A 17454-nucleotide genomic window follows, 5' to 3' on the forward strand; every position below is an offset into this window, starting at 1 on the left:
TATATATAAAGAATGTTGGATAAGGAAATTATGGACATGGGCAAATTAGAATTGTGTATTACATTTATATATTTGCAAATAGCTAGTGATTTACATGGAAATTTGATGGTGGTAGGAGCTTATAAAGAGAGGTCTCCCCACCTCATTCTAATTATCCCAAAGTTGAGAGAAAAGTGTGGTATAACTCTTTGAGTTAAAAAAGTGAGGTTCTCTTAAGAGTTAGAGAATTATTATTTTCTCGGTGCAATCGGGATTTGGGTTGTGAGGAGTGAGTACTTTTAAACACTCTATAATGAAGATTTACAGCAACTCCGTGATGTAGCAAGTGAACAACATAAATTTGTGTGTTGTTTTGTCTACTTCATTTCGTTATTATTTCCACGTTGTTTTTAATTGTTTCATTAATCCAGTTTTTGGAAGGTTTATTTCCTAACAATTCAACTTTGAAAAAGAAAGAAGAATATTACCTAAGCTAGAATATTCCGAATACATTCACACACGAAAAAGGTTTCTCTTCTTGTATGCTCTCAAGTCTCTTCATGCAACTTTTTTACATATTCAATGGGCCACAACTTTTTTACATATTCAATGGACCATAATTGGAGAGATCGTCATATAAGAAAATGACGTCCTCCAGTTCTAGTCCATGTTTCTTTACAACTTTGCCCTAGTTCCACCAAAGCATGTAGGGTTGTTCAGTTTATCAAAAGTAATATCCTTATATATGGTCTAAAAGTGATATTAATATCCTTTCATATCTTCCATTACATTTCTCAGGTCCAAGGAGAAAATCTATTGCAGCAGATTCAAGTGGAATCATGAGCCTGCTGAAGTAGACATCCGCAAAGGTTAAACTCTTCTTGTAGAAAAGGTTTCTCTGACTTGATCCGCCATTTATGGAGCCTTCACTGCTGCAACTTGCTAATGAGGAAGATGAACCGCCCATATTCTTGGTTTGAGAATCTTTATCATCAATCCTTACTGGGATGGACCCAGATGAACAATCCATATCATCCTTGTTTCTGTAAATGACAAGGTTGAAAATTAAATTAATTTTCACAGTTATTAAACATCCTTAGCTTGGATATGATACCAATTTGAATGGAGTAATGAGGTTGATAGGGGAAACACACACAATTACAAAAGAAGATAAATTTGGGACAATTAAAAACTTTATTATATTCTACCACTCTCACTCTTAATTATTCAAACATTAATTAATATCCTATTTATAACTACTCAAATTAAATAAAATAGAAACTGATAAGGATAATTGATGTCGTCCTATAATAGGAATCGCTAATTACTTTTAACCTTAATTGTGATTAGTTGTAACCTTAATTGTAGGAGATTTGATTTAATTAGGTATTCATCTTGTATGTATATTCAATTGTTGTTTTTAATTAGGGATTCGTCTTGTATAAATATGCAACTGTTGTTGATAGAAAAAGTCAAGCCATTATCTCCAAGTCTCCATCATTCTACATATTCTATACGGTATCAGAGCAGGTCACATTCTCTGCCTAAATTCTCCAACGTACCCCACTACTCTTCATTTGATGGCTTCCACCACCTCATCATTCGCTACCTCCTCTATTAATATTGCCCAAGACTCCAATCAACAATTGATTGCCATGGACGTCTCCGTCGAAGCCCCCTTAAAACTCAATGCTACAAACTCTCTCTCTTGGAAACTCTAATTCAACACACTCTTCATTGGCTATGATCTCATTAGTTTCATTGATGTCTCCAAACCTTGTCCACTATCCACTATTGCCACAATCAGCTCCGAAATTACCAATCCAGCATATACCTAGTGGAAACGTCAAGATCAATTGATCCTTAATGCCTTAATTGGTTTTATCTCCTCCACCATAATTTCATTCATTGCTAGTGCTACCACCTCTCATGAAGTTTGGAATATTCTTTCCAGAACCTATGCCAAGCCTTCATGTGGTCGTCGTCTCCAAATCAAGTCATCTTAAGAATCCTCAAAAAGGTTCTCGAAGTGTTATTGAATACTTACAATGGGTTAAAGGTCATGTCGATGAACTTGCACCACTTGGTGCTCCCATGCATGCTGAAGATCTCATTGGAAAAAAATTCTAGATGGCCTCGGTGATGAATTCCGTGATCTTGTTCTTGCTCTCCAAGCCCGTGAGACTCCAATATCAATTAAGGAACTCCATGAGAAACTTTTTACTCTTGAAGCCATGCAACGCAACAACATTCCCAAGTCCTAACCAATTCCTGCGACCGCTAACGCAACACAGAAATTCAAGGTCTCATCCTTCTTTTCATTCTAGACACTCGGGATCTCCTCGCACACCTATGTCCCATCACAACGGACCCTCCCTGCAACCATCCAATGGTGATTGTTCTTCACCACGACCATACCTTGGTTGGTGCCAAATCTGTGGTACTCAAGGGCACTCTGCTAAACGGTGCCCATTCTTCCTCCTAGTGCCGACTCACCAAGCGCCCACTATCCATCAATCTAGACAACACCAAGCACCTTGGTAGCCAAGAGCTCACTTTTCGCAGCCAACACTGTCACAAGCATCCCCTCATGGCTCCTTAACAGTGGTGCTTCCCTTCATGTTACTGCCGACCTAAACAACATCTCACTTCACTACTACCGTATCATCGTATCATGGTTCCGACGACATCACAGGGCTACCAATTACCCATATTGGTTCTACCTCTCTACCTTCTTCTACTCATACTTTTAGCCTCACTAATGTGCTTTGTGTTCCCAACATGAAAAAAAAATAAAAAATAAAAATTGATTTCTATTTCCTAATTTTGTATTCTCAATAATGTTTCCATTGAATTCTTACCACATTCTTTTCTTACGAAGGGTCTTCAAACGGGGGCACAACTTCTTCAAGGCCAAACTAAAGATGTTGCTTCACCCAAGTCTTCACCTTTACTAGCTCTATCTAGTGTCAAGACCACTTAGTCCGAGTGGTATCATAGACTAAGTCACCACTCTTTCCACATTTTTAAAAATATTGTTTCTCAGTACCATTTCAATTTATCTACCCCGGTGTCATCAACTTTTACTTGTAACAACTGTCATTGCAATAAAAGTCATAAATTACGTTTTGCTAATTCATATCTTAGTTCGTCTCAACCACTTGAAATTATTTTCTCGGATGTTTGGACATCTCCTATTTTATCTCATGATGATTTTAAATACCATGTTATCTTTGTGGATCATTTTACAAAGTACATATGGTTCTCTCTAGAAGAAAATCTATTGCGCATGACATTTTTATTTGCTTCAAAGCTCTTGTAGAAAACTATTTTTCATTGAAAATTATTACTCTTTACACAGACAATGGTGGAGAATACCAAGCTCTTGCAAGTTTTCTCTCTATTAACAGTATTTCCCACCTCACCACCCCCCACATACACCAGAATATAATGGTTATTCAGAAAGACGACACTGCCACATTGTTGAAACTAGTCTCTCTCTTCTTTCTCATGCATCTCTTCTTCTCACATATTGGTCTCATGCTTTCACCACTGTCATCTATCTTATCAATCGCATGCCAACCCCCACACTTAACCTCATTTTCCCCTTCAAGAAAGTATTTGGTCATCCATCTCAATTTTCTTCTGTTGTCACCATGCAAAAATATAAAGAAAAAATATCATACATCTTGAAGTTTATTTTGGAACGACTTCAATGGCTCCAAAAATATGAAAAGGAAAAAATAATTGACAAGTCCTCAGCATATGAAAATTAAAAAATAAAAAAGGAATAATAAAAGTTTAAAAATTGAAACGGGCATTTCCCAATTTCTATTCCATGGAAGTGTCCCACCTTGTCCACATGGAAGTCTTCCCACGTGGTCAACTGTGATGACCGGTAAGTTAGTTATGGAACAGTTGTTTATACAACATAGACTCGAGGTCATATATGTAGAACCATATATAATAATATAGACTTGAAAAGTAAAAACAATCCGCTATCCATTATATTTATTGTATAGACTAGTTTGAAAGTCGATAATCCCTCTCAAGTCAAGAAAAATGTCAGAGAAACGGAAAAGTGCAAGTTTCCCAGATGAAGAGACGAAGAAGAAGATGAAGCCTGATATATCTTCATCAAGCAGATCGATCTCTGATGTTAAACAAGAAGAAGATGGCTCAGAAGAGGGTGTTATTGATCCAATTATTGATCCACCAGCAAGTGCAGTAGTTGATAACCAAGGCAGCTTGAGCCCATTAATGGAGAATAATCCCAGGTCTTTACAAGAAACAGAAATTCAGAATTTTCTTTAATGAATATTTTTGTGCACATTCTCTCTTTTAACCTCTGCTTGGTTGCCAAGAAATGGAAATTAAGAAGTATGCTACATTAATTATGGCCTCTTTCTTTGTTGTTTCAATTTTTTCCTTACTTTTTTCTTATCAACCAAACACAGGAGTAGTTTAATTCAGTTCCTTTCTGCAGGGTTTAGGGTTGTCCTCAAGATTCACTCTTGATTTTCTTTAGTATATTTTTAGCCTTTCCTCGTGTAAATGCCTGGGAAGAAATGGAAGAAACTCAGGATCTTTAAATGTGGATTGAGTAAAGATAAGCCAGTGTCTCTCAGTTGTGCTTTTGTTCCTTTTCTCATCAACCAAACACAGGAGCAATGTTGATGCCTTTGAAAGAAATAGAATTCTTGTTACAGCTGATTTTTCTGGAAAGGATTTTCTTGGACCACCCTCACTTTGGATGACAGGAAAAAAAAGGAAATGAGAAGGAAAAGTCATGATTTTGTTGGTTGAATTAATGATAAAGAATTTGATCTTTCAATAATTGATCTTGTGTAATCTTATTAATGCAGATGTATAATTTTATAATTTTTTGAACTTTGTTATCGATTTACATAAATAATCAAAGAGATCACTTAATGTTGTTTCATATAAGTTGTAGCTATATTTGTTCCCTCGGAACTTCTAAGAACACAAAATTAATTTTGCTGTCAACCTTTTCATTTGCAGAAACCTGAATGATAAGGATTTTTCATTTGGGTCGGTCCCAGCAAGCAATCATGATCATGTTTCCGAAACTAAGAAGACAGGAAGTTCATCTTCATCGTTAACGGAATCAGCAAGTAGCAGCAGCATAAATGAGAGAACCCTCATTTACATGAAGAGCTTAACCCGTGACGATGTCTTCTACTGCAGGCTCATGATTCCACTAGAATATGGTAGAGAATTTCTCCCTGAACCTGAGAAACATGAAGGAAGATATGGCATCATAGAAATATCAGTGATGGACCATGAGAGACAGATCTGGGAGATGGAGGCTGCATTCGACGAGCTGAGCAGCTCCTATATGTTTTGGTTGAACTGGGACAAATATGTGAAGAAATATGAATTGGAGCCCGAGGATGTGATTTTCTTTTATGATGATCCCACTATTGAACACCTCTTCATTGAATATGAGAAAAGAAGCGTGACAGCAATCCCAAAGAGACAACTTGAAGCTATATAACAAGAGAAAGCCTTTTTTGGTGGGTGAATGCATTCAGAATCTAGCTAGGTCATTAATATTGTTTCTTCTTATCTTCATCAAATTCAACAAAGCAGACTCGGTTTTAATTAGCTCTTTACATGCATGTAGAATCTCGCTTTCCATATGTATCATCTACATTCATAGAACATAGGATTTGAGATCAGATTTGCTGTTTGAAAATGTCTTAGGTTGTGATGATAGAAAAGTACTGATAGCTAGAAGAAGGAAAAGCCCATATCAAAATCTGAATTATTCTGTATTTTTCTTGATTCTGAAGGTTGTTAGAAGAGGCTTAAACAGGTTGAGTGATCATTACTCTTAACAGAGAGGTTGTGGAAAGGCTAGGGAGGAAGGTTAGAACATGAGAAGAGATTTAGAGAGTAAATGTAGATGATCAAAATCAGGACAAAATTAACAATAGAGGAAGATAAGAGCTTATAGCTAGGTAATGAGCTAATTAAAGGTTGTCACGCTCCACTTCACCACCCAAAAATATAAATAAAAATATCATACATCTTGAACTTTATTTTCCAAACACCTTAATTGTTCAAAAAATATATGATGAAAAACTAATTGACAAGTCCTCCAAATATTAAAATTAAAAAATAAAAATGGAAAAATAAAAGTTCAAAAAGTGGAACGGCCATTTCTCCATTTCTATTGCATGGAAGTGTCCCACCTTGACAACATGGAAGTCTTCACATGGTCAACTCTAATGGCCGGTAAGTTAGTTATGGAAACATTTGTTTCCACAACATAGACTTGACTCATATGTACATATAGATATCATACGATGGATGTGGATGGAAGACTTTTTTACTTTCAAGTCTATATTGTTATATATATATATAGATATATAGACTAGTTTGAAAGTTGATTATCTGTCTCAAATCAAGAAAAATGTTTGAGAGGGACAGTGCGAGTTTCCTAGATTATAAAGAGGAGAAGAAGAAGATTAAGCTTGATAGATCGTCATCAGACAGGTCAGCCTTTGATGTTAAACAAGAAGAAGATGGCTCAAAAGAGGAAGTAAAGGATCCACCTGCAAATGCAATAGCTGTTAATGAAGGCAGCTTGAACAAACCCAGGTCTTTACAAGAAACAGAATTCAGAATTTTCTTTCATGAATATTTTAGAGCTCCATCTCACTTTTAATCTTCGCTTGGCTGCCAAGAAATTGCGGAAATTAGGAATTATGCTACTACTATGATCTCTCTTTGTTGTTACATTTTTTTCCTTTCTTTTTTCTCTTCAACCAAACACCCAGGAAAAGGTTAATTTGGTTCCTCTACAGGTTATAGGGTTTTCCCCAAGTCTTATTGCCCCGTTGTGCTTTTGTTGCACAATCTAGCTATATTTTTTGGCTAGGTGCTGGAAAGCAAACTTGAATTTAGAAACTTTCTAAAATATTACAATTTGATTTAGTTTCTTAGAAGTTAATAAGAATATTTTATTTTTGAATAGTTATTCTAGTTTCTATTTTTAAATTGTTGAGTATTAGGAAGTTTCTATATGTTAGAATTAGGAGTTTCTATTTTATTTAATTTGAGTAGTTATAAATAGGATATTATATTATATATGAATAATTAAGAGTGAGAGTGGTAGAATACAATAAAATTTTTATTTCTTCCTTTGTAATTGTGTGTTATGTAAGTTGAAGCACTAATTCTATTAGGTTATTGTTTTGTTTGATATCCCATTGCTGAGGTATATTAATTATGAGGAATTTTCTGTTGTGGAGCTGAATAGGTATTCACTTATGGGAAGGGAAAGTATAATTAACATTTTTAAGAAATACAATTGCATGGACTGGATTTATATATATAACTCTTATTAGACAAGGGCATATATAAAGCCTGCAATTTTATTCTTAAAAATTTTGTGGTCGCCCCTTTTGAAAAACATTATTTATGAAATATGCATATATCCTAAGCAATGTTGGAAGTTTAGTAAATAATTGCAATTTTTCTATTTTGGTTTCTAAGATCCCTCCCTCCTCAAATTAAAATCTTATGATTTTAATTCTTCCAACCAGAACTCACACCTACACATCGTACCTTTAATACTCTTAATTCTAAGTTCCCGATATAGACTACCTAACTACTATACAACTGTTAGCTCCTTTTGTATTTTTGGTTCAAGAGATAAAAGTTTCAACAATTACTCTAGTTTAAAATTTTGTTCTTGTAAAAATTTATTAAAAATTAATTTCAGATTTTGTTTTAAACCAAAAAAAAAAAAAACACCAACAAACCAAGGACTCAACAATTCTCTTGAACAAACACAAGCTAACAACAATCATTAACTTGTAAGCCATCGCAAAAATTGAAAACTATAATCTAAATCATTAATAGAAGTAATAATAATAACAATAGCAAAAATATGTTGTTTGGTTGACAAGAAAAAATTGGAACCAATCAGTGCAAGCATATAAGGATCCTCTTCTTGATTTAATTCAATTAAATATCAAGCAAGCTTGAGGGCAGAAAATCTTTCTAAATTTGCAAGCAATGGACATTATGGAAGAAACAAAAATGAAAAAAAAAAAACAAAAAAAAAACATTAATGATAGCTAAGCATTTCTAAAAGATGAGATCAGCTTCCAAAAATCTACATTTGCAAAAAAATAAAAAATAAAATAATAAAAGAAATAATAAGGATAACTTATTGACTTTCATAACTAAGACAAGATTCCAATTACCATCTCTAGCACAAAACCCAAAACCAACACCCAATTGCTTAGTTAATATATTCCAAATTCAACAAGAAGAGAACAACCATTCTAACATTCTAGGCCACGACCTTCATAGGGTAAGATTGGATGGATCAAGGGCTCCTTACCCCTCATCTTAATTCCTTCATTTTTATTATTTTTATATTTATTTTGAAAGAGTTTAAGCCATTAAATGTTCCTCTTTTTCCTAAAATAAGTCCATTACCATTTGTTTTATTCTTGAATGCATTACCACTAGCTTTAGAGCCCTCTGCAATCATTTTTTTCCTTTTTGGCAACCTTCTTACCTTTTGCACCATGCAAATCCATTTCCATAGGATAATCAAAAGGTAGAGATTCCAATCGACATGAAGATAGGGCTAGAAGTGAGCACCACTTCTTTATTAATTGGACTGAATTTTCTAGGAATTTTTGTACCTTCTTTTTCTCGTGCAGTTGAGTCATTTGATTCAAATTGTTCTCATTAACAATTCCATCTTTGGGGTTGCCACCAGGAGGGATGGTACCCAATACTTAGTAATAGAAGCATTACTTGCATATGAGGTGTCCTCTCTTTTCCTTGGATGACCTTGCTTGGGCAAAGTTTTGTCCCATCCTTACCGAGGTTATAACCAATCCTTAAACCCAAAGGCCTAGTTCCCTCTTTGATCAAACTTCAATCCAAGTTTCCAACTAAATTCCTCTCAAAAGGTGTCTCATTTTAACCATTTGCATCTTTGAAATCTCTATATTTTTTTTTTCAATTTGGATGTCAATCATTTTCTCCATTTTAGGACATTCATCAAAATTGTGATCAACAAGACCATAACCAAAGCAGCTCTGTGCCCATCATAATCAATTTTGATTGACTAACGTGGTGTTTGTTTTTTTACTTAATTATAAATAGAACCTTAATGCTTAATAGTGTTAAATATTAGGTTGTTTGTTTTTATAGTATTTTATTTCTATTAAATATTAAAAAAATAAAAAAAAAACCAATATGTTATTTTTTCTATTTAGAAAAAGCTACATATTTTGGCTTTTTCTATTTAGTAAAAAGTTTATAATAAGTCATGAAAAAGTAAAAAAACAAACAACCTAAATTCTGAAAATAAATTGTTTTCAGCAAAAAGCCAAAAAAACAAACACCACCTAAATTTTGCCCCTTCTTTAAAGCCTTCTAAGATCTTGGGTTAGGATTTTTCTTCTCTTTAGGCTATAGAGCTTGACGGAAAAGGAGATGACATGGAGTCTCCTTTAGCTCATTACCTATGAGCTCTTACCTTTCTCTATAATTAAATTTTGTGCTGATTTTAATCATCCACTTTACTCTCTTAGCTTTTCTCATTTTCAAACCTTCATCTCTAGCCTTTCCACAACCTCTCTGTTAAGAATCATGATCACTTAGTTTGATTAGTGTTCCTTCTGTAATTAATTAGCTAGAAGTTGTTAGGATTTAGTATGCACATGCCATTACCAAACATAACCACTCAGGTAGCAATTAGTTAGAAACCCATTTGGTAATAGCTCTTTGAAAAACCTTCATAATCAAGAAAAAATTAAATTCAGATTTTGGTATTAGTGTTCCCTTCCTTCTAGCTATCAGCCTATCACTACTTTTCTATCATCACAATGTAGGACATTTTCAAACTGCAAATTTGATATCCAACATTTTATGACTGTAGATGATACATATGGAAGGCAAGATTGTACATGTAAAAAACTAATTAAAATTGAGTCTCCTTGGAAGAATTAGAAGAAGAAACAATATTACCTAGCTAGATTCTGAATGCATTCACCCACCAAAAAGGCTTCGCTTCATATATGCCCTCAAGCTGTCTCCTTGCGATTGCTGTCACGCCCCTTCTTTTCATATTCAATCAAGAAGTGGCCAAAAGAGGGAATTGCAGGATCGATATATAAGAAAATCACATCCCCGGCCTCCAATTCATATCTCTTAAAATATTTGTCCCAGTTCAAACAAAGCATGTAAGAGTTGCTCATCTCGTCGAATGAAGCATCCATGGGCCAGATCTGTTGGTCATGGTCCATAAGCAACATTATTCTGCTCTTATATTTTCCGTCAACTTTCTCAGGTTCAGGGATAAATTTTCTACCAGATTCTAGTGGAATCATGATCTTGAACTTGGTGACATCGTCATGGGTTAAGCTCTTCTTGTAGAGGAGGGTTCTCTTATTCATCTTGATGGAAGGCTGGTCTTTGCTGCTGCAACTTGCTGATAAACTGCCCGTCTTCTTGGTTTGAGAATCTGGATCATGAATGCTTGCTGGGACCGTCCTAGATGAGAAATCCATATCATCCTGGTTTCTGCACATGAAAAGGTTGAAAACAAAATTAATTTTTCGGTGTTATTAGAAGTCCCTAGCCAACAAATATAGCTAGTAACATGTACATCTTATATGAAACAACATTAAGTGACCTCTTTGAGAATCCATAACAAAGTTCAAATATTATAAAATTATTGATCAGCATGAGATAAGATCGCACAGGAGATCACAGAAAAAAACATCAGAAGGATTCAAGACTTCCTTTTCCTTTTCATTTCCTCTCTTGAAAAATCACCTGAAACAAGAATTTCATTTCTTTGAAAGGCATCAACACTGCTCCTGTGTTTGGTTGACGAGAAAAAAGAACAAAAGCACAGCTGACAGACAATGGTTTATCTTTACTCAATCCGCATATAAAGAACCCGGGTTTCTTCGGTTTCTTCCCAAGAATTTAAATGAGGAAGAGCTAAAGAAATTCTAGAGAACTTCAAGAGAGAATCTTGAGGAAATCCCTAAACCCTGCAGACGAACCAAATTAACCTATTCCTGTGCTCGGATGATGAGAAAAAAGAAAGGAAAAAAAAATGAAATAACAAAGAGAGAGGTCATAATTAATGTGGCATAATTCTTAATTTCCACCATTTCTAGGCAACCAAGAAGAGGTTCAAAGAGAGAGAGAGAGAAAGCACTAAAATATTCATGAAAGAAAATTCTGAATTTCTGTTTCTTGTAAAGACCTGGGTTTATTCTCCACTATTGCACTTGCAGATGAATCAACAGCACCCTTTTCTGAGCCATCTCCTTGTTTAACATTAGAGTGCGACCCGCTTGATGAAGATATATCAAGCTTGATCTTCTTCTTCGCCTCTTCATTTGGGAAACTTGCACTGTCACGTTTCTCAGACATTTTTCTTGACAATGTTAGAATACGACTGTGTGACTGTTCAAATTGTGGAAGTGTAACCTTTTTATACTAAAGAAATTATATTACGTATAAGACAAGTTGGTGAAGAAGAGGACGTTAGTACCAGTATGACTCATATTTGGGCCAACAATAACTATTGAGATCCATTTGGAAGGTCCACTAAAGCTGAATTCTGCTTTAGTTACACTTAATTGAGATCCTTCTATTTAGTGGGCGTGGCAATTTTAACATGAAATAATTACACAATAAAAATATGAATCTTAGTTGGTTAAGATAAGGTATAGTCATGTTCGCGTTGCAATTGTGTCAACTTGTACAACTCATTTAATAAACACACTGTGTTTCGATTTACTAAGCAATCTATTTGACCCATTCACTTATTCTTTTAAAACTTACCTATTTATTTGATCATATCAAGGTTATATATTTATTTTATCACGTTAAAATTATTTGTTTGTTTAATTGTTTCAAAATCTATGTGCACTAGTCTGCATGCAATCTGCTTACAGAAGAGATTATCAAGTAGATATGAATTTTAGTGGTTAAAATTAGGTATGATCATGTTCGTGTTGCAATTGTGTTAACTTGTACGACCCATTTAATAAACACATCGTTACTAATGAACCTATTTGACCCATTCACTCATTCTTGTTAAACTTACCTATTTATTTAACCATATCAAAGTTATATGTTTATTTTATCATGTTAAAATGATTTGTTTGTTTAATTGTTTCAAAATCTACGTGTAGTAGTCCGCATGCAATCTACTTATAGAATCTTTTTTTGATAGTTTAATTTATTTTTAAAATTTTAGGGATTGTTTTCCTAATTTCTAACTTTGATATTTGTTGCCAAATTATTATAGTAATTTTGGTAAATTAGATTTTATACAATTTAATTACCAAATATGCAATAGAATCCTTAAAGCCATTAGAATTATTTTATTTTACTTCCTTTTATGTTTATTATGCTCTTTTTATTTTTAGCATGTGTTAAAGGATAACAAAATAATGAGATAGTGATTTTGGATTTTTCTTAAGAAAATAAAATTTTTATGAGAAGCTATTTTCCATTTTTATTTTTTATCAAATTCGTTATTACTTACAAAAATATTGTTATTCCTTTTTTGACTATCACCTTGATAATGGATAGGTGGTTCTCTCTATTCTCCCAACCTAAGAGAAGGAAAACACACCTATTCAGGCTTTCCCTGTGAGAGAAGAATAATACCACCTAATCCTTTATGTTATTCTTCGTAAGAGAATAATGACTTTTGTGGGTATAAATAGTTTAAGGATAAGGAATAAGAGAACAATTATTTTAGCATAAAAATCTTAGTTTAAGAAATAAATAACGAATTTGGAAAGTCTCATGATAGAGAGTTTATTTTGAGAAAGGTTACCAAAATTACTCAAAGTCTCTATTTTCAAAAGATTAAGTGGGAAAAGGCAATAGAAAAGCCCACAACCTCCATTGTCGAGTCTATCTTGATTAGGTTCATCACCACCCCACAGATAGATTAGACCTTAAGAATCAAGGGATATGGACTCTCCACTAGAATGAGACTAGACTATTAGGATGAAGCCCTTAAAAGCATGACATGATGTAGACCCCCATGTGGGGCTTGTTTTGCTGCAGCTTGTTTGGCTAGGTGTCGCGATCCTAAGCATCCACTTGTCAATCCCTGATTGGCCATCATGGAATCAGAGTAGTGCTTTTGAAGGCCAATCAGGGGTCGACACGTGTCCGAGGAATCTGCAAAAAGCTGCAGACGGTTAGAGGAGTGGGGTGGCCAGCTGCTTGGTCTCTCTCTTTCCTGGCTGTTGGAGGATATTTTCTGAGGGGGGACATTTTTAGCTGGCAGCTGCAGAGAGGTGCAGAGGGTCTGGGCTGCCATTGGGTGATATTTTAGGAGGGGCAAATCCGATAGAGGGGAGGAGAGCTTTTTGTTTGGTTGTTTTCAGAGAGAGCGGGGCGGTTACAGGGAAAAAGGGGAAGAGAGCAGGCGGCTAGGGAGAGTTTTTCAGGAGGCAAGAAGGGGAAGCTGATGCATCAAGCTTTCTGAGGGAGAGGTTCAGGGAGGAAAAGGAAAATTCGACTATTTCACTTGAGGAAACCAGGTACGTACTCTGCAATCCTCTCATTCCTCATTATTCTTTGTTTTCCTCAGTTTGTCATTGATTGTTTTCAGCATTATGTTGATTGTGAGAAAGTATAGAGAATCACATGTTTTCTTTTTAGTGATCTCTAAATTGCTTTTATAGTGCTCTAATGTGTTCATTCTTCATGGGGTTCTGTTGGGAACTAGTTTGACTTCGTTCTTCCTCGATGTTTGCAGTCGCGTTACCCATTCATATTTGAATTATACCTCTTTGTCTAAGCCACTCATTTTCTTTCAAGCTCACTGATCGTCCATGAGATGAAGCTTGGACTAAGTTTTTTTTTATTTTATTTATTAAATTTGTTTTTAGTTTTTCCTTTGTTTTCCTCTCCCTTTTATTTTCTCCTGCTTCTGGCTCGCAATGGGGGATGGACTTCTTTTCTTCTCGAGAAGATTTTATGATGATATGAGGTATTGTTGAGTTTGACATCGGATGATTGGGTTTGTTCCTACTTGAGTCAGCTTCCGGGTTCTTTGAGATATCGGGTATTGAGGGTGCTGAAGTTAGAATGCCAAGTGATGAGTTCGAGAGAAGTTCAGGAAATGAAGAAAGCACAGTCATGTTACCAAAGGTTTCTCTTGGTACTGTAGAAGAACAAGATGCTTTTGGTGGGATACATGAAGGACGCAACTCTCAATTTACTGCTGGTTCTTCCTCAAGTGAGTATTTATGGTTCTGGTTGGAAGGGTTAGGACGCAGGGAGGGCATCCAAAAATTGGCAGGAAATATCATCTAGGTTTATTTAGGCTTTGATGCAGAAATTGATCATAGAGGAAGGTGGAACGCAGATGAAGGTTCAACATGAGATACAGCAACACAGTCCCACTTGCAATCCCGGGCCCATATGTGTAATTGCAATTTGCATGACCACCTAAGCTCTAATCTGGTTTGCCTCTGCAGGACCGTACAAATTTGGCTTTGCATTACGCTCAGTAAAGTTAAAGGAAGAAGAGAAGAGGATCGCAACCACATGCACTCAACTCATTTCATCTACAGGGAAAGTATCTAATCTGTTATGTGATGGTGATTTAAAATCCACCTATGGAGTAAGCAAACATAGCTTACAGGTTGTTTCGGGTAGAGATTCAAAGCGTCCTATGCTTGAGCCTAAGTCATTGATGGACAAACTTGTGTCAAGTATGATGAAAAGGTGTGGTCAAATCTTGACGAAGCTGATAAAGCACAAGTTCGGGTGGCTGCTCAACAAGCTGGTCAATATGGTTGGATTAAGGCTTCATGATTATCATGAAATAGTCAAGCAGCAAATGGACTCAGGCGGTGTGAAATCCTAGCTTGACAGTAAAGCATACTTGTCACCACTTGACTTCGCTTCAAATGTTTGGTCAACTTTCAGCGATATAATGTTTCACAATCCCAAAGACCAAGATGTGTATTATATGTCGGAACATTCTCTCTGTCTCTTAGACGAGATGTTCTATCCAACCCACAGAAAGTTTGGGAGCGAGGTAGAAGAAGCACGACATAGGCAGTGGCCTTTGAATCCCATTCCAGCTACATCCCGGATGACCAAGAAATCTGATACAGTCAGAGGACCTTTCCAAGCCCAAATGCCTGTCACCACCTTTTTTTTCTCTCTCTTCATACCACTAACCCCATGCCTACATCATCTTCCATCCTTCATACCAATAGCTTCCCCTCTCAATATCCATTAAACCTATCCTTTCACCCACCCTTTATTCCACTAATCTCATACCCATTCCTCACTGCCCACTTCATCCTACCACCTTTCTCTCTGTACTCCACATACCTATCATGGACACTGATTTTCTTACCAATCTATACCCCCATGCACCCTTATCACATCCCATACACACCTTCCATACCCATTTTCCAATTCCACCATTCCATCCGTTCCTCTCACGATTTCACCATCTCTCTTATTTGCCCTCGTCATGCATAAATCCATACGTACCTATCTCCATGAGCCATCTCACCCGCCGTTCTTTGTACCCATTTCATCTCTCAACCTCCCACTTTATTCACGCCAGAAACGCCACTAATGCCGTCTCTCAAAACCCATGCTGCAGCTTCGGATATACCTAATATATCTCCTCCCAATGCCGAGTTATCCGTTGCATGTGCCCCATTCACCAAGCGAAATGTGCTCTCGTGGATTGGACTGAAGTCACCACCTGAACTATAAGTAAGGTTTCCGCGCTAAGTTCCTGGTATCCATTAAGATGGGAAGCTGGCTCAGAATTCCCCTCATGGAAGTCTTGGATATAAGCCACCTTCACAGTCTCTCCTACTTGCTTCATCAGTACCTATTCCCATCGATGTCATCCAGCAGTGAAGAAGTTTGACTGGAGTTGAAGTTTAGCTGGAGAATTGCATTGGCGACTACGATTGGGTTTAGGATCAGCCTCTGGAATTGATGAACATCCTACAATCAAGCTGTGTCTATTGTTGCTGCATGACTTGATAAAAGGAGGAGAACGCTTTCTCGACTATGGCACGGGTTTTGGAATTCTTGTAATTGCAACACTTAAGTTTGGTGTTGCCTCAATAGTTAGAATTGATATAGCTCCCCAAGCAATCACTACTGCAACTCAGAATGCCGCTCTGAACAACATGATCCCCAATAAAATGCAGTTAACCCTATTTCCACCTAGCCGAGGAAGAAAGACAGTTCTGCACCGTCATTTGACCTTAATCAGGCAGCTGGCACTGAAAATGATAGGGCAGATGGATCTCACAATTCAGGCGACTTCCCTATTGACCACGAAGACGAGCATGGTCCCGAAAACTGATGTCTATCTACAACTTCAGCACCGAAGGATGCACCGACCGAAATGGTTGCCAAGAACATGATAGAAGAAAGCGCCACAGCATCGAACGATTTGATCAACATTGCCATTGGGTTGGGCAGTATATTGGACTTTGTGATTATAGTTTCTCTCTGCATGTTCATCTTCTCCACGATTCATCTTTGCATGCATGCGTTTAGGCTCTGCTGGGTCTATATTAAGAGAATCATGAACCTAGAGAAGACAACAACTCTGAATGGTAATGATCAAAGCAGCCCCAGTGACCTCTTTGGGTCCACACATATGTGCCTTCAACTGCATGGCCACCTTTGGTCACGTGACATCTTCCTTTTTATCCGCTTTGACTTTGACAATATTTTTTTTTTAAATCTCATTTTTTTAATAATTTCCCAGTTCCTCGTTTTTCAAATGAAACAATAATCTCAATTTCACACTCTTTCATCCATAGAATTCTTAGGTTCCAAGATCTGCTTTTTAATAAAATTTTGCTGCCATTTTTTTCTTCATGGCGAGCAACTTTCACATTTTCTATATTCTTAAAAGATTTTTGAAATAAGTAAGGATTTAATTTTGTAATTCCAATTGATGGAATTTACGAAATTAATCCATGCAAAAATAAAAGGGCTTTGGTGGGGGCCCGACATAAGTGATCTCATGATTGATTGACTGATTGATTGATTCATTAACCGTATGTGATTGATTTACTTTGATCCTTGATATGCATATAATCATTCTGTGTTTGTTCACTAACCACCTCTCTTGATAGCACATTGATCGTTTGATGCCAAGGTATGCCTCATTCTCACTTCGATCGTTCTTTGTTGAGTGTTTTGATTCTCATATGTGCATGATAGTTTTGGGTATTCATCGTTTTCCTTATTAGATACCATGATTGCTTCATTTTATTAGTAGAGACCCGACTTTAGGGACTTAGAAAGGTGCTACGGTCTTTACTGTACCTTCCCGATAAGTAACCTGACCCCCGAACCCGATCCGGTTTTTCGTAGATCACCTTTTCCAAAATAAGGAGTCGCACTTAGGGTTTTTCTTTCTTATTT

The 17454-nt window shown here is 36.2% G+C and overlaps 1 protein-coding gene across 1 annotated transcript; it reads right to left on the minus strand.

Annotated features, from left to right (window-relative positions):
- Positions 1 to 9920: 9920 nt before the first annotated feature.
- On the minus strand, positions 9921 to 11427 carry LOC117918088 (B3 domain-containing protein At2g36080-like). The gene is made up of 2 exons (XM_034834614.1): positions 11258 to 11427; positions 9921 to 10560 (listed from the first exon to the last, which is right to left on the minus strand). The coding sequence occupies exons 1-2, from the start codon at positions 11425 to 11427 to the stop codon at positions 10062 to 10064; spliced, it is 669 nt and encodes a 222-aa protein (XP_034690505.1). The 3' UTR covers positions 9921 to 10061.
- Between the last annotated feature and the right edge of the window lie 6027 nt (positions 11428 to 17454).

This window comes from Vitis riparia, chromosome 7 (assembly GCF_004353265.1).
Source record: "Vitis riparia cultivar Riparia Gloire de Montpellier isolate 1030 chromosome 7, EGFV_Vit.rip_1.0, whole genome shotgun sequence".
Lineage (NCBI taxonomy): Eukaryota > Viridiplantae > Streptophyta > Magnoliopsida > Vitales > Vitaceae > Vitis > Vitis riparia.